This window comes from Lepeophtheirus salmonis, chromosome 1 (genome assembly GCF_016086655.4).
Source record: "Lepeophtheirus salmonis chromosome 1, UVic_Lsal_1.4, whole genome shotgun sequence".
Taxonomy (NCBI): Eukaryota; Metazoa; Arthropoda; class Copepoda; order Siphonostomatoida; family Caligidae; genus Lepeophtheirus; species Lepeophtheirus salmonis.
In genome coordinates, this window is record NC_052131.2 from 1,865,517 (window position 1) to 1,884,768 (window position 19,252).

Sequence of the window (19,252 nt, forward strand, 5' to 3'; positions counted from 1 at the left end):
TTGTCTCCACTTTTTTATGGGTATAGAACGTTTTCACATTAAGTCATCATTTTGGAAAAAGGCCATCTTGGAGTGATAAAAAAGCAAGTTTTATACGATTATAAATAATTGTACTTAAACAATACACTATAATTTTATAATACTTTTTTAAACAATTTTATAAAGTGGCTTATAACGCACAAAGCATCATCATATTTGATGGATTAATTTTCGAATCCTCAAATTGAGGAACTTGACAATTTTGTGGCTTAAAAATTGGATGGTTGCAGTTTTGAAATATATAATCAATGTACTATTAAAGTAGAAAAATACAAATTTATCATATATGATTTATTGCTCCATCGAAGAAGAGCTAAAGTCACGTGTTTTTTGAAAAAAATACTTACCTAATTTCAGATATGTTGCTTAGAGGTTTTTTTTTACAATCTGCACAAAAAGACCGTCCATTGCTTTAAATTCAAAAAAATATCTCAATTTTTAACCAAGTGTACGAGTCTAAAAGGGTCGAAACAGAGTTTAAAAGAACTCAAAAGACTCATTCAAAAGAGTCTAGCAACGGAAAAGATGGGGTTCCTTCATTGCTGGTGGACATAGTGGCCTCTCCACCGTCACAAGGGTCTTTTTACCCACTTTTTTATAGCTCTTTTGTCAGTTTGGTGTTTTTTTTAAATCATATCAAGTTTTGTATTTTCAAAAGATCCTTTCTTTCTCTCCAACGTTTCTGACTTGCTGACAGCGTAAACCTTGGTCATAAAGACGCCCAATTGCTCGGATTGTGCCAATAGAAATTTGTAGATCTTGTTCAAGTTTCATTTACTCGACTTTTACGTAAGCTAGAGAGATCAGGTTTGTTTTGTTTTGTAACTAATGATTATGCTTTAATATATCGAAAAATGAATTAATTTAAATCACTCAACCTTAATTAATAATTGAATTAGTAATTGTTTATGCTTTAATATATCGAAATATAAAATAATTTTAATTATTGCAGTTTTATTAATTATTTGTAAGTAATTCGTATTCTAACCGCTACATGCGGAAGAAAGGGACAATTCAAGTGTCCACTCAAGACGATTTTAATTTATTTCAAACAAAATATGCAACTAAATATATTTGCTTACATTTTCATATTAGTTGCAAATATATATCTATAAGCTAGGTATGCAATAAATTAAGTAGTACAATCTTACATACTTTGCATATGTACAATAGGTTGTCAATGGAGCTCTCTTTTTTTTGAAAAAGTAAAAAATTGACAGTTCAAATGCACTCCTTTAGATTTAAAAAAATATATTTTTTCTATCACAGTTAGCTTAACGGTCCTAATGAAGTCTATAGAGTATTTGTCTATTCGTGAATGTAACACAGCCAAATAATTATACAGATATATGCAATAATTTACATACACGTTTATATTTAACTTGGATTAACAAAAAAAGTGCAAATTTTGATGACTTAACTCTTGATGATCTATATACCCAAATTTGATAAAATAAAGCAAAATTGTCAAAAAAAAAAAAATTGCAATACAAATTTGGAAGTTGATAATTTTATAAAAATGGCCTTTTGAAGCCTAGGACAGGGACGGGCTTAACATTAAAAGGTAGATTTTTATTACTATTAAGTAATATGTCAATATTGCCTTAGATGGAAGGATTTAGTTACCCATCAAAAGTATTTATTTCTAATTTATAACGTTTATTTTTCAACTCATAGTTAATTTGTATTTCAAAAAATATAATAATTTTTTTCCTATTACAAAATATTAAACGCATATTTAAAAATAAATAATGTATTTTTTTTAAAATCATCTTCTTAGAGTTAGAAAAAAAGTCGTGGATTATCTTCAACTGATGGTCAAAGAAATTACATCTGTGATTGATCATTCGTTGTTGAGACACTTTATTATTGTATAATATAATCTTAGCTCCTCTTTTGGCAAGATCATTAAAACATTGAGAGGCCCAATACGTATAGCTTTAGGGTTATTTCTCCATCACTATCCTGATCAAAAGAAGATAATCCTTAAATGATCTCGCGTTACAATATTTGAAATATTGATACATCTTGTTAATCGTATTTTTAAAATCAAAAGACGTATTTGAACTACCAAATTTCATTAACACCCTAATTCAATAATAGATGCTGTATATTTATCGGTTAGTCCATCGAAATTTGAACACTTACTAATTCAATAATGAATGAAGGTTGAGTTTAATTAATTCATATTTCGATATATTAAAAAGCATAAACAATTAGTTTAAAAAAACAACCTGTGGTCATGTCGAAAAAATGACACTTGAACGGGCCAATCCCCTCAAGTTCATGCGGGTCCATACTAGAGATCTCCTAGTTTCACACCAGACTGCCCAAAGAACAATTAAAAAATTGGACGGAAAGAGCTTCGTGAAGGATGAGAGGCCCTATTGACACCCGTAATGAAAAGAACTCATCTTCTCTGTTACAAGACTATTTTAAATAATTATTTTGAGCTCTTTAGAATTCTTTTTGACACTATTGACCCCTCTAGAGCCCTAATGCTATCCCTTGTGTTTCTTTCATTTTAGAGCTACTTAAAGTTATTCTAATAAAACGTCATGATAGGTACTTGGTGCTCTTTAAATCAAACATTTTTCAGATTGTCAGAATTATCATGTTAATTTTAGGTTTCCTTTTTTTTTACATACCTGTATATATTTTATACAGCTCTAACATAGTAATTATAAATAAATATTCCATCAATCTACCTTTTTTCGATTTCTAGGCATTTTTGAGGTTTCATTAGGATGTTTAAATCCCCTCCCCGATCAAGTAAGTAATTAAAAACACACTCAGAAACCAGACTCTAGTTTATTATATAGTGCAGTGGACTCAAGTGGCAAAAAATCACATGTTTTCTGTATTCTTGAAGAATTTGAAATTAACAAAACACGCCTACTTGGACTTCCTAAAAGAAACAGTATTGTCATGGATCAAGAAGAAGTTTTCAATAGAATAGAGCTACATTGCCAATATAGTCTTCGTGTGACATACGCCAAATTTTGAGAATTTTTGGTCAAAATATTTTTAAACTAACTTCTTCTCCTGATTTAAACGCCCTGTAATGTCTACACATTTGGATACAAAACCAACGACAATTTACCCATAAAAAAGGTATTTACACACAACATTGTTTGGATGAATATCCTTCATATATAGTGTCGTTCAGGTAAAGCCGGACCACCTTTTAACTGTATCCTGATCTGTAAGGAATGCCAGTAGAGTTTTAAAATTTTATTTAACAGGTTTAATAATAAAAAAAGGAAAAAAACAAACAAGTGTTCGGCATCTTCACACATCACTTGGTCTATATGAGGCCTAAATGATTTACAGGCCATGTCCACGTCAGCGGGGGAGACTTTGCTCCAGTACTTGATGATAGAGGCCTTCAAGGGAGTCGATGCTGGTGTGTGAATTATGCAGAGACATTCCTCTCTAACTCCCTCTAAAAGGATTAATAAAAGGATTCATATAGAAGTAGCTAGAGGCCCAGGGGTGGGGGGTGGGGTGAAAATGACACTTTCTCTTCTTTAAACAAGTTTTCGTTCTTGAGGGCATTTTGAGAGGGGGTGAGTCATGTTGAAACAGAAACTCGACACCATTGGTCTAAGGATTTCATAGTAGTACAAGTCGGTACACACCCTCTCTTTTGGTAAAAAGAAGATTGGGGGGCGTGCCACTGGTGTTGCTCCGGATGACCCCAATGTTCTTGATTCTTGCCTACCTGAAAGTTGGTTTTAAAATCATGTGGGACATTATCTATCTGTGATTAACCATCTGTCGTTCTGGATGTTGTAAGATCAGTCGGCAGTCTATTGTTTCTCATCCAAATAAAAGATGATTCGGTTACCATGGAACTTCAAATCGTTCAGCAATTCTGGGTGGCCTTCATCTTGCTTTTAACGATATTTCTTCAGTAAGGTAGTATAACTTCATCCTCAGGTCTATGTTTATTGCTCTGGAGATCGTTGCATGGGTAAATTGGCGCTTTTTGGCGAGAACGTTAATTGGATTCCCAAGAGATATCTTTACAGACTGTTTCAGGCCTGATAGGAACCTAAGAGTGCGTTTTTTATCACTCAAGAATTTGTGGGCTTTTCACTTATATGTCCCCTCCTCTTTCTAGTGGTTTTATACCACGTAGACTGTGCTCTTTGCATATCTGAGCATCTTCTTGATCTACGCTGGGCTGTGCCCAGCACAAACTAATTCGATGACGGCGTTCCTTTGGGTCTCCTCCATCGTAAACACTTGTCTTGAATTAAAATTTGTGCAAGTAACGTAAGCTAACGATCAACTTCTCACTTTAAAATTAAAATAACAGAGTTGAAGGATTTCTTTATTGTTCAGAAGGTGATTAAACAAGGGCCGGTGGGTGTACCTGAACAACCCTGTATAAAATCTTTTTTTATCTTTGATTGTCCAATGTGCTATTTTGCATTTTTTTTTTCATTTTCAAAAATGGTGGGAGTTAAACAAAGATATAATTCATTCAGTTATTTTAGGTTATGATATAACCCATTTAAATACATGTATATGTATGTATACTAACAATGATCAACGAGACTGAAACATACGTTGATTGTTAGGTATAAAGTATATGTCCTGTATTTTAAAATGTACTGGTATTAGCGTTTATTCAAAAAATCACTTTTGGGAAACATCTTCAGTATTCGAAAATTGTATAGATATCAATATAGATACAAGTTCAACTCTATTGATTTAATTCAAAAACCAATATTGATGATTTCCATTTTCATCTATTAAAACTGTTAAATCATTTAATGAGCTGTGCCACAGATATCTAATTATGTGGCTTAGAATACTGCGGTAATCATATTCAGCTTCTTTTTTTAAATATAGAATTAATATTTTTTTCACCAATATTGTAAATAATATCACAAGGTTTGAAACTTCATTACAATATGAGAGATCAAAATGAGATTTTGAAGAAAGAGGTTCGGTTTGGTTGTTTCGTATGATAAAAGTGCCTTTTATTTTTATATGTTGAGAAAAAGTGTATTTTGTACCAAGAATAATTTAACATATAACCAGTGGAAATGAAGCGAAGAGCAGATGAAAATATCGATGAATATAAGACTACAAAAGTAGGCTAAAAAAAATAATTAGCCATCTATTTCTAAAGTACTCTCAAGTTGATGTGAGAAGGCAATTTAACTACTATCAAATGGTCACTTGAAAAATCAATGATATCTGAAAGTCTTGGTCACTAATCGCGAATCATGCAAAAGCTTTATTTCTTGAGATTTTATAAAAGTTAATTTTTGTATATTTTAATAATGTGTCAAGTAAACATAATACATTTGTTTTCTTAATTGTTTGTTAGTGTTATGCAAAGAGGATTGTCTATGGGACATATCTAAAATCCATTTATTCTTGCAGCCTGATACTAAAATTCAACAAAATCTTTCCAATGACCCTGGCTAGTTTTGGAAAGACTTAAAACGAAGCCAAAACTATTTTTTTATCCTTGGATTTGCCACATTCAAACTTTTAATGCCCACCTTCAATATTTTAATTTTTTTTAAATGAGCACGCTACAATAGATACCACTACGAGTATATATTTCAAATGCACTTCAAATCATATTAGCCATTCAGCATTATGGCTAATATATATGTGTATATATTTATACACAATTTGAAAAAATATCCACCGAAGAAAGAGTAGAGCAGTTCCTTAGAGTTATTCAACGTTTCTACATACTAATAACAGATGCTCTCCAGGATTTGGTTGCCTTTTTAGACTCAAGTCTGAGACTTCTTTCTTCTTCACGTTGTTTTGAGCTAAGGTTCAAATAACCTCCGTTATTTACTGAATCCAATTTCCACATAATTAATGTACATATCAATGCTATTACAAGACATATGTTGAAGAAAGTCTCAGACCAAATATATCCCAGACTATCCAAAATTAATCCTACTCCCATACCTATGAGGGCAAGTCCTAAATTTTGAACGGACTGTATGAGACCTATATAGTTACGTAAAGATAATATATAGTTAGTGGAAGATTCAGTATACATGTGACGGTTTCAGAATTACGGGCACATTGAAACTTTAAATTGAGGACAGCAGGATAAAATATAAGTTTAATGGATATTTTTCAGAAGTCTACGCAGGATGATATATATATACTTTTTTTTTGGTGATTGGGGGGGCAGGGCTTGGTTTTTGATTTTTTTTTAAAATTCAGAGCTGTTTACGAAAACATTTAAAAATCAAATATTAATTTTTTTTCACAAATCCACTAATGTTCACAAAAAAAAAATCAAAACTTCAAAGCTGTTTACTAAAAATTAAGTTTTGGGGCAAAATATTCTAAATAAAATTTAAAATATTAAACTTTTGAGAAAATATTTGAAAATCATAGATTTGTATATATGATTTTTTGGAGAAAATATTTAAAAAATTCATGGTTGTTTCCAAAAAAAAAATCAAAAATTAAATTTCTAATACTAAATTTTTCAAAAATACACAAATGTTTACAGAAAATTGAGTTTTGGGAAAAAAATTCAAATTCTATAATTTTATAGTCCTTGCAGCCCAACCCCTGGTGTGCACCTGTTTTCGGTGTAGAAGGTTTTTATTTTTCAATTTTGTCATAAATATCAATGATTCAGTTTGAGTTAAATCATTTACTCTTTTTAATAATTCATCAGTAAACAAATTAATGAAATATAAATGGTTCAAAAAGGAGATGAAATGCCATTTTTATTTATCACAATACCCAATCTTAATCCTCAGCGTACTATGTCATTACCAACATCTCATAAATATTATTTATCCACATTATCTTAGACTGATCCAAACAATGAGACAACACTGTCCTCCTTTTAAAACTCCTTTGCAAATATATTGTAAAATAGTCGAGTATACATATTACATACCAAAGGCCGTTCCCAATTGATGCGATGGAATAAGTAAGGCACATATTGGCCATAAGGAACTGGCTAACGTACTATATGCAATCCCAATTAGGATAATTCCCACTAAAGGATGAATAATGTGAACGTAGCCAAATAGGATATGTGAAGTGAGAGTCATCACAATGGAGAGGCTAACAAAGGATAGGTTTCGTCCTACTCTATCCACAATAAAGCCAACAATTGGAGATCCAAAGGATGAAATTAAGTAAGGTAATCCTAATATGAAGGTAATTAGTCGATACTAAAAAATAATTTGTATACATTTGAAATATTGAGAGGTTGCACATCGCTATTGAAGTTTCCAAAATTTCAACAAAAATATCATTTTTATTGAAAAAAACAAACAAACAATATTTGTCTAAATAGAATATTTTTTTAGATATTTGTAAAAACAATATGTCGTATTGAGCCAATTTAAGATAATGACCCATCAACCAAAATTGTGCTAACTGTGAAATAATTAAACAATCAATCTCGAATCAAAAAAATGTTTACTGAAAACTTTTCATAAAAAATAATCCTTTTCGATATTAAAACGTTCAAAAGATTGTGTATTCATTCAAGTAGTTTTTCAATGTAAAATACTCTACGTTGAATCATATTTAAAATTTTCATGTAAAAATGAAACTTTTTAAAAATAGTAATACATTTTTTAAACTTTTAGTGCCATGCACAACCTCAAATATGGAAGAATATGTCTCAAACTAAATATTTCTTCATTGTATATCAAACCGTATATTAAGAAAGAAACAAATATTTTTTAGGACCAATATATTAATCGTTCTGTATTGTACCAATAAAAGTGTTGGCTGTATCTTTATCCAAACCATAAGACTCCACAAGAAATTCTTGCCCGAAAGAAATGAATGGGAAAATGGTTACATAGTATAAGACACACACGGTACAAAGTAACCAAAAGGACAGTGGAAATTGAAAGATATCCCTCAATTGGACCTTAAATAAAGTAGAAATAGTATTATTCAATAAAGATTCAAATATTTGTACATAAAAATAGCAATTTATAGAGATGTAAATTCGAAACAAGTTTTGAATCTAAAAAAGAAACTGAAATTGATAAAATAACACCCACAAATTAAAAAGTGCTTTGAGGAAGGGGAGCTTAGTTCTCATAAAAATTCTATTAAATTACCTTCAAGCAGTTATAAGTAAGGGGCCGTATGCAGGATTATATTATTTCGGGATAATGATAACAGCTTTGGAAAATTGAAATCCCATTTGAGATTGTCAAGTACAAAATAAATAGTATGCCAAAAACTACTTAAAATTTACAACTCTAGTTTTATATATCATATGTATTATATTATTATTTACTTTTTCTTGAGAAATTTCATCACGTTCTAATATTTTACTTGCTCTACGATCTAAAACTCCAAGGACCTGAAATTTTGTATTAAACAAAATAAAATTGTACACAAAAAAAAACAAAAAAAAACAACTCACAACAGCTGCAATGAAAGACGCTAAACATAATATTGAAGCAGCACACAAAGTCCACCCTATTGCGGAGTTCACATCCTCATATATTTCATAAAAATAATCATAAATAACACCAACAGTCCAAAAATTAACTGTTGATCCCAATCTTGCAGTACTTAACTATATTTAAGAGAATTTGATTATACTACAATGGAGACCTCCTTTTATTTTACTCACAGTTAGGCCAAAAACAAGGTTTAAAGAATTTCCAACAAACCATAGTGATGCATATGTATTTTGCCCTACTGCCAAAGATTCACCTCCAACACCAAATACAAACCGGCCAACAAGCATCAACCAATACAATTCTAAATATCCTCCAGCAGCAAAAATAAGTTGACCTTAAAATATTTTCAATTATACAAAAGTTTTACAAATATGAAACATATTATATTTATAATTTGGGGAATTGAAATATAGGCCCATAATATAACATGTTTTAAATGGAAGAACAAAATAATTTTCTATACCCTTCTAATGGTGTTTGAAATATATACTATACATCCAGATTATACGTACCTATTCATAATTAGTCATTAAACATCATCCGAATTATAAATTATCATAATTGGAAAAATAGAGATCTTTGATCATAATTGTTAATATACATTTATCTAATGAAATTGAATTTTTGATCTAATTATTTTATGTTATCAACCAAAATATGATAAACATTTGAATGCAGTCGTTCTAATAATTTCATTTTCTATCATAAGTTTAAGAAACGTGTCCAAATCGACTACAAAAAACCCGTCCATTAATACAATCTTTGCTAAAAGACGCCATCAGAAGTATCTGCCACTAACGTCATCATCAATAAATCTTCACTATTTTTATTGAAATGATATACAATTTAGGTTGGCTTATTTTTTTTAGATGAAAGATACTTACATTCTACATAACTAATTTCATTTATAAACTGGGGACCTTAACAATAATTATATTGAAAATGATGAGTTCTTCGAGAATAGTTTTACACTCTGACTTCATTATGAGCAACAAGGCGTAAAAATATGTATATTATAATATTTCCCCCTCAATATAGCCTCTAAGGGTAATACGAACACTGTATATTAATAATTTAGGGTAATTTCTACAGGCTTTCTTATTCTTTTGTTTGCAAGAAAGCTTAATCCAGAGAGTTCAAAATTAGATCCTTGCTGAAGGAGGTTAATATCAACCTCTTTCAATTTGTATTTGCTCGAAAAATGTACATTGTCCTTCAAGAACTTCTTAGTCACTTTTAAGATTGAAGCTAAGGACTACATACTCTTCAGTGAGCCGACCTTGAAAGCCCTCTTAACAAAATTGGGATCTAATTTAGGCTTTCTGCAGGAGACAGTATGTATATCCCTGACATTCATCTTTTTTACATTATAAAGGTCGACTTGGTTGTTCCTATCCGCCTTGCAATTTCTGAATGAGTAGTTTCCCCATAGAGAAATGTTTAAATACGGTTTATTTAGTCGCATATTTCCAATATCTTTAAGCCAGCGTTTTTTATATATAACAAAATATCTGCTTATATATAGGTATCGTCTTAAATAAGTTATAAAGAACCTTGTAATAAAAAAGTCCTATAAACTTGCAAAAATTATTTTTAAGAGGGTTATCTTTTTTTCGTTAATCCCTGTAAAGTTCACTCTAAAATTTGGAACACTTTTCCAGCACTAACACTAAGGGATGGGATAGGACTGAACAAAAAGTAGTATTTGAGCGATTTGAAGTCCCATATTAATGACTTATAAAACAATATGTTGATCATAACTACTAATATAGAATTCTTATTTGAAAATGATAAACATTAGTCAGTAACCAATAGTTAGGCAAAATAGACATAGAAATAAGTTGAATCTTGTGGATTAATTGGATCAAATAATTATTATTAAACACACAAACAAATAAAGCTTCAATACAAAAATGTAGCAGCCACTATTAGAAAACACATTAAGAAAATCGTAGATATTTGGGACATACCTAGTAAAACAAACCCTGCAAAGAGTACAGACCCAACTCTAAGGCCAACAACGGCATCAATTAAGTATCCTCCAACAATTGGGAGTATCACATTTGGCCAGGAATAAACAGAATATAGATTCCCAAATTCAAACTGTGATAGACCAACTTTTTTTCGGAGAACATCCTGGGAAAAAAGAAGAAGAAATTATTAAATTTTTTTGAACTTTGTAAAGAGGATTAGTAGTGAAAGTCCTAAGGACAGATAGTCTTAAGACACTATTCTAAGTATGAGCAGATCTAGACCAAATAAATAAGGACCAACACAACAGTACTTATACATTCATGATTTTCTTATCTAAGCTTGTTGCATTTGAAGGAACTATAATTACATTTTTTTTCTTTATGAGATACACACATAATATTATTTAAAATGACAATATGTAATAAAAAATACTTGACTATTCTATACTAAGAAGTTCATTCAATTTTAACTTTTAAAATGTGAGTATACTATAAGAAAAATAATGGACCATATTCAAATTTCATTCAAAAGTAAATTGAAGGATATTTCTTTTAGTAGACCTCTACTAAAAGAAACCAAACGTTATTTGCCTCTTTTTGAATTTTTCAAACACATCAACTGCAAATTGTATACTTCTGAAACTAACTAATCGAATTTTTATAAATTGTACCATACGACGTGAAATTTTTAGTACATGATAAGCAAAGATTTTAAGCAATTATTCAAATAGTTGATACAGGATTTCTGATTACTTGAAGTGGTCCAGGATTGTCATAGCAATAATATGATCCAAAAACTAGGAAACTAATGAAGAATAATACAATGGCTTTATGAGATATATGATCAGGTCTGCATATGAAAATCATTTTAAAAACTGAACACTTCCTTTGTACAAATATCTTATCACTAGAGACCATATCATTTTTCTCTATTTTAAAAGTAAATATCTTTAATAAATCAGTTTACTTTGAGCATACTTTGACTTAAAATAATATCTCCTTGAGAAGTTTGATAGCAAGACAATCTACTATTTACATTACTTAAAAATGAATAAATAGCTGTTGAAATCTGTTATTTTCCTGCTTTATGCCCATGTATTGAAACTTCAGAATCAGATTTTCCATATTTAGAATAATTTACATAACACGTAACATTTCATATATGTAAAATTAAAATCTTCTAGACAAGGAATACAATTTTTTTCACTACATCTTTATAAAAACCTAAAAAAATTAATAGTTAGAATCAATTTATAATGTATTTCATATACATATTTGTAGTTTTAAGTTATTCAGTATGGTCTTTGTGAGGAATAATGAGATCAAAGGGACTAAAAAAATTATGATTATATCCATAGATTTAATGAAGGAAAACTTTTTGGGTGGGAAATTTTAATTTTGTCATATTGTTAATAATTTATTACAAATTTGGGATTAAATATTTTTTTTAATTAAAACTTTTTAATATAATGATTATTTGCAAGACACATTCTTTTATTAAATTTATTTTTCATTTGAATATATGGACTTCCTTTCTGCCATTTTTTATAATAATAAAAACAAAGTTATTGCTCGTATATTATATGATTCCTGAAAATTGAAGGCCTATCCCATCTCCGACGTTTTTTCTATATCTCTATATGGTTATTCGTTTGAATTCACGTTCCCTCCTGGAGAAGACTATACACAATATGTATATAGACTTAAAATACAATTCCTTGGTCAAATCGAGTAAATTTAGTATTATAAAGTTTACTTAAACTTAATCAATGCAATTCCATCAGACCAATTTAAGGAACATTTAAAAGAAGTTCCAAGCTGTTTTCTATCTTAAAAACAAGAAAGATGTCGACTTAACATATTTTGATTTCTTTAAGCAAACACACAAGTACGTAGAAATAAAGGCTTTAACTGGATTTATTGTTAAATCGAAATAATGAACATCCTATCTTTCTTGCTTCAATGATTGGATTCACTGATTTTGTATGATAATTATTGGTTTTTCGGGGTAGGTAGGAACAATAGATTTAATAGTAATAGGAGAAACTTTAGACCAAAGCTAACTTGATTGTAGGGCGTTGATAAACTTTTCTATTTGAAAGCTTCACTTCGGCAGTGCGAATCAAACCACCAGAACAAGGGTAGGCATTAATAATACGGCCGAGAGACCATTCATAACTTCCCTGAATTTTATCGACTATAACTACCAAGTCGTCGACCTTCAAATTTTTCCGAGTGTGTTTCCATTTTTGAAGCCGTTGGAGATCGAGTATAAACTCAGACATCCATTTTTTACGAAATCTTTGTAAAATAACGTTTAGTTTCCTCCATCTTGAACTAGGAGAATAATGGCTGTCAACGAAGCGATCTGGAAGGCTTGTGATGTTGAAACCAGTGATGAGCATTGATGGAGTAATCACATTTTCAGAAACATCTGGAGACAAAGGAACCAAAGGGCAGCTATTCAGTACAGCGTCATTCTCTATTAATGCAGTATTTAGTTGTTTGACGGTCATCTGTGCATTTCCAAATTGCGACAAAGAATATTTTTGTTAATTTTACCATTGTTTCCCATGCACGATCCACGATGACGTTTCTCTAGATTGGATAAATTTCTATGCAATCCTTTAGAAAATGACCATTTTACAAAAACTTCTTTTTCTTTCTTAAAAACTTTGCTAGAATATTAGAAAATTGCGTCCATGATCGCTCCAAATGACGCTGGGTATTCCTTTTCGTCCCACAAAACAATGAAGAGCGTTGACGAAATCTTCAGTACACAATGATTTTACAGGTTCGAGATGCACAGCATTTTTTATGATTTGTTTTTATTTTTGAAGTATAAATATTGATCTGCATAGTCAATTCCAGTTTGTGCCAATGGAGGACCCACATCTACCCTTGCGACAGGTAAATCACCCATTCTCTGAGGAGACGGCTTTGCTAAAAAACGTTGATATCTAACACATTTACGTATTATTGAATTGACTAATTGTCTCCCTCGAGCAATCCAATAACGAGAACAGAGTCATGCTAAAGTTGTAGCAGGACCAGAGTCAAGTAATCTTGCACGTTCATGTTCAATAAGAAGAACAGCAAAACGTGATAGATTTGAAACTAACATCGGACGTCGGGTATAGGATGGTAATATTTCAATGTTATTAAGCCGACCTCCAATCCTTATTAATTGATCATGAGTATCCCAGACAATATCTAAAATTGTAAGACTATCCTTCTTTAATAACAAATTAATAACTTAAACTCTTGCGTTGATTGTCAAAATAGATTTCTTGCTCATTTCCAGCTCTTCAAGAGAAAGTGCACGATCTGGTTTGTGGACAATTCCCTTTAACAATATAAGTAGTCGTTTTAATCCTGCTATAGATCTTTGAATCTTGATCAAAGACGAAAATATATTTAGAATTTGAGATAAAGGAGTGGGAATATCTTGAACAATAAGTTTATTAATATTTTTTTTTTTTTCACAGTCTATTTCATTATTTTCTTCACCAGTAATGACGTAGTTCTATGGCAAATCCTCTTCTTTTAAACTAAGCTAGTGAGGTCCATAGAGCCATAAATCGGTTTTTACAAAATTGAGCGGCCGATAATCCACGGCATCCATGGTCGGCAGGATTATGTACTCCAGAAACATGACTCCAAAATGATGGACCTAAAATATCTTGAATGATCTGTGCCCAATTGGCAACGTAGATTTTCCAATTCGATGCCTCACTTTGAATCCAATGAAAAACAACAGCAGAATCTGTCCATGCACGAACTCTGGAAATTTTAATTGGAGTTATTGGGTAAAAATGTTCAATAAGGAGAGCACATAAAAGTGTAGTCTCTAATTCCATGCGTGGAATTGTGTTTTCTTTGAGTGGTCTGACTCTAGTACGTGATGTGAGAAAAACAAATATGATAGACTCATCATTAAGAACACACCTGACATAAAGCACTGCACTCTATCCCTTGGATCTCCAAAAACACACAACTCATCATTTTTATAATTAAAATTGGGTCTCATGACACATCTAGGAACTGAAAAGGATTTAAGAAGTCGTAATTCACGTTTCCATTGTAACCATCTCTGAGCCAGATCTCTTGGCAACAAGTCATCCCATTTTATCTTCCCATCCCATTTTTCTTGAAAGATGAGTTTATCTATGAAAAAAACAGGTGCAAATCTACCTTGAGGATCAAATTTCTCGAAGATTCAGATAACACACCCCATTTCGTTAGTGATTTTGAATCCTCGTTAAAATCCATAAACAGGTAAATACTATCTTCCTTTGGATTCCAAGAATAACTGAAAGCCTTAGTTTAATCAAGTAACAGAGTTATATCTTCGTTATTGAGTAATTAATTAGGAAGATGTAAAATCACTTCCTTGGACACAGGAAGAAATTGAGTTTTTTTGAAGCCGTACTCTGGAGTGCAGATCTCAAAAAAGTAAACTTCGCTATAGTATTGATATTATAATCATCAACATTTCCTTAAAAGTCTCCATCCATGATGCTAAATTCGTCAGTTCCCCGTCAGCCTTCGGTAATTCTAATTGGAGTACGCGTAACATGGGGAGGGGTTCATTAGTTTTTATTTTAGTCTCTTCAACGGGTGAAGAAAAACCCCTTTTAATATCTAGAAGCTCTTTCTGATATTTTATTTCTGTTTTCAAGTTATTGATCTTCAATTCTCATGCAAAATTTCAAGAAGCCTTGACAGTCTTTCCTTGCCGTTTTTGCAACTCCTGTATTTCTCGGAGTTGTTTACTATAAAGATCTAGATCGGTGTCGAAGTCGGCGTAGAATTTCATTAATTGCTCCATTTCTGAAGAAACACGTTCATCCAACTCTTCGATTCTCTTTAAGTCAGGGGATACAACATCCTTTACTTCATCAGTCAGTCCTTGAAAAGACTCTTCAAAATACTCCCTATGCTCTCCACGCAGTGCAATACTTATTTGAAATGGAGCCATCTTATATTTAAAACACGTATATTAAATATTAATATATCTACGACCACGTGTGGTTACACTAACGATCTCAGCTGATATTGCCCTATGCTATTGGCAATCACAAATCTATCCAAATCCTTAAGATCCGGCTCGAAGGACCATGAATAGAACCTCTTGCGAGCGTTTTCTTTCCTTTTAGAGGCAAGGACGGGCCTAATTCACAACACAAATTAATTAGTGGACTGTAGTTCTAATTTTATTCAAGGCGACCACATGCCACCTTCAAACACACACAAACGACGAGTAATATATATATATATAAGAGCGCAACTCGCTCGTGTACGATAAGTAAAAACGACAATAATATCAAAAGGAGGCATATTAAAAAAATGAATTTAAATGATACAGGGAAACACCAATAGAACGAATTAACTTCGCTATCCAATATGTATAGGTCATAATGGATGTATTATGGAAAAAAGCAAATACTTCTCGTTATTTTTATCTTTCTTTGCAATTATAAATTTTAATGGAATTGTAAATAGGGTTAACAAACAGTCCCTTCTTTATTTACTTTATGATTGACAAATACAAAAAGGAGCTGATAAGAGGAAGTAGTGAAGAAAAGTTTTTAAAACAAATGGGTCGCCTTATTTTTAATCTGCAAATTGCTTCTTTCTTTGAATGTATCTCATTTTTTAAATAAAAGTATGCAAAATGATTATTTTAATATTTGTATGGTCTTTGAACAAGGCATGCCCTTCTTTTAATTGTATCAGCCAACCTTAAAGCAGGAACGAACTGGGGGAAGAAAAGGCTTAAATTTAGTTTTTAATGGTCATTCTTAACTGGCAAATATGGTTAGAAACTGTTCACAGCTGAATAAGATGTCCTCCAAATTGAACCAAATCAACATCTGGAAAACTTTTTTTTAAGGAAAGAAGCAAAAATATCGATAGATGGCAAGACAACACAGTTTACATTTTCATTGTAAAAAATCAAACATATTTCGTAGAAATGATTGTAGAAAAAAATGGAAATTTACATAAATATGAATTAAATAATATTATCTATTGAATTATAATTATATCTCGGTATTGTATTATTATTTCTACAGAACGATTCCCTTTACCTATTTAAATCAGTTTAGACTACTGCAATTGAACAATCAAATATTGATTTTTAATAAGAATTCCCTTGGATAAAAGATAGATATTATCTTTTTTAATTGACTGATTTTTTATATACAGGATAGAGCAGCAAATCGTGGACTCCAGAGATTGATTGAGAAATACATCAATAATTTTATATTTTCAATAATAGGGAAAAAAATAAAATTGGCAGAACATAAAGACAAGGTTTGTACAAAACTTTTTATACTCCATTGCCCACCTTTATTATGAATCAAAGCCTTTACACGTGCAGTAGTTGATTAAATAACTAAATGATTAGTATAGTTTGTTTATGTAAAAAGGACGGGAGAAATAGAATATAAAAAAATTATCACTAAACCTTTTCATAGTAATGAGAAAATAAATATTAATAAATAGTCACGTTTAACTGCCATACCCTATTACTTTATTTTTTGTAATGGGAGGTTTAAAGTGTTTCTTATGATAAAAAAATGTAATATACAAATTTTGAATAATATATGTGAATATTTCATAGTTGTTTAATTGCCTTAAAGTTTTGAAATTTTACATATAAAAACGAAACCAATTGATTTGGATTTAATATCATCCGTTCAATACATATTACAGCTTTTCAGTTGTAATAAAAAATTTAGTTTAAAAAAAAAAACCTCCTAGGACAATGACGATTTATAAACAAATAGATATTTATATATTTAATGCTATACAAAAAGTGAAATAATTGAGACCCAAATATTAGGCATGGGACGAATAATCAGAATCGGGAAAATTATGTTTCATTTGAAATTTTTATTTTATTACTGGTATTTAACTATTTATTATATTTCTAAGTTATGAAAAGAAAAAAAAAAAAAAAAGCTCCCTTCCAAATTAAACGATTTTAGCTATATGCTAGGTAATTCAATATTTGAAATTGAACTTAATTAAAGGTCAGTTTTCCATGAATAAGTTTGTATTTTACAAATTTTCTCCAAAAGTTTAGTATTTCATTCTTTTTTTATAAAAATTTTATATTAAACATTTAATTTTTGGAATTTATTTGCAAAAAAAATAATTCTTTTGAGAACAATCAGAGATTTTTGGAATTTTTATCAAAAAATATTAATTTTTTGAGAATAATTGTGGATTTTGAATAAAAATTTTTATGTAAAATTTAATATTTAATTTTTTTCCCTACTTTTTTGAGAACAATCTGACATTTTTTTAATTTTTTAACAAAAAATTTTTATATTTGAAACAGCTGTGGATTTTTAAAATTTTTTTCAAAAAACTTTAATTTGATACGAATAGGATTTATGAAAAAAAAATTAAATATCGAATTCTATATTTGAAATTTTTTTCAAAACATTTTAATTTTTGGATTTTTGTCAAAAAAAAACACAACAACAATACTAATTACCCTATCCTGTGGACCCCCTTGATAGCAAAAATGTTATTATTGACTGTTATTTTAAATATTAACAAATTTACATTGGAATGGGTATCGTGAATTTTCACTAGAATCGCATCAAAATCGGGAATGGGATTTTTTTTTTGGAATCATCCCATTGCTAATTAATATATGGCAGTTGGGATTTAAATCAAATAATTATATATAATCATTATTACATTTAACACTTAAAATACAAACTATGTCAATTCCACCCATTTCTTATATTTGATTGTTTTTCCTACTTCCCCAATTGATCCCAGCCAACCATAATTTTAATTTCTAGTAACACTATACTATGTTGGAGCGCCCGTAGGCTGAAATACACATTTTTGTAAAACCGATGTCCGTTTAAAGTTTTAATAGTCATAGTGGTGTTCTATGGTTTAAATAACAATATTAAATGTGGGATTTAACCTGCAGCAAAAATGCTGTTGTATGGTGTAATTAATTAGATACTAAAAATAAAAAATGAATATTATTCTAAAACGCAATTTCTTTGTTATTTTGTTATTCTATGTACCTGTAATCAATTTTATGATGAACTAGAGTAGGTTGACCCAGTGTTTCCCGGGACATTCACAAATTAAAATGAATTAAAAATTATTTTGCTTAATATATATCAAAAAATAAAGATTGCAAAGTTTTAAGAATTATTCTAGCTGGATGTTGATGTTTGTATGTATTTTTGTATACTTTTTTATAAGGTTTAGATTTGCCCGGCGTTGCCTGGGGCATTAAAAAATTAAGAAATAATTCTGAAATCTTGCTTTTTTGTTACGGAGATTATTTTTTTGAAACGAAAAAGTATTCAAGTTGAGCTCATCGCTCTTCCCTCATCTTTCATATTATTGTCAATAATCCTATGAATTATTGAATGATATTTATTCTCTCCACTTTTTTTTCTCTCTAAATATTATGATTTTATTTAAAAAAGTGAGCAATGATATATACCAACATGCAGAAAGTATTATCCTTAAAATTTTACAGTTTTTATTTTTTGTTGTATATGAAATGTTCGTTTGTTCGTCAAAAAATTCGTTCTAAGAAATATACTTATTTTAGGCAACAATGGCCTTTGAAGGCCAAAAAAATGTTAGAAAAACCATCTTTTAATCTAAACACAAAAACTTTCAAGAAAGTCCATCCATTTTGTTAAGTCGTGATTCCCGGACTCAAACACACACATACATTTCATTTAATATATAGATTATGATTTGCTAACCTGAAGACAAATTAAAATAACT

General features: G+C 30.2%; 1 protein-coding gene across 1 annotated transcript; it reads right to left on the minus strand.

The window, feature by feature from the left end:
* Positions 1-5,607: 5,607 nt before the first annotated feature.
* LOC121113805 (lysosomal dipeptide transporter MFSD1) lies at positions 5,608-11,378 on the minus strand. The gene is made up of 8 exons (XM_040707673.2): positions 11,219-11,378; positions 10,463-10,628; positions 8,663-8,826; positions 8,450-8,605; positions 8,321-8,386; positions 7,783-7,942; positions 6,950-7,204; positions 5,608-6,033 (listed from the first exon to the last, which is right to left on the minus strand). The coding sequence occupies exons 1-8, from the start codon at positions 11,330-11,332 to the stop codon at positions 5,759-5,761; spliced, it is 1,356 nt and encodes a 451-aa protein (XP_040563607.1). The 5' UTR covers positions 11,333-11,378; the 3' UTR covers positions 5,608-5,758.
* Positions 11,379-19,252: the final 7,874 nt, after the last annotated feature.

Coding starts and splice junctions, on each gene's coding strand:
- LOC121113805 (XM_040707673.2), bottom strand. CDS start 11,332: ATGATTTTCATATGCAGACCTGATCATATATCTCATAAAGCCATTGTA. Junction 10,629..11,218: donor ACAATCCTGGACCACTTCAA/GTAATCAGAAAT, acceptor CTTTTTTCCCAG/GATGTTCTCCGAAAAAAAGT. Junction 8,387..8,449: donor CGTCTTTCATTGCAGCTGTT/GTGAGTTGTTTT, acceptor ACAAAATTTCAG/GTCCTTGGAGTTTTAGATCG.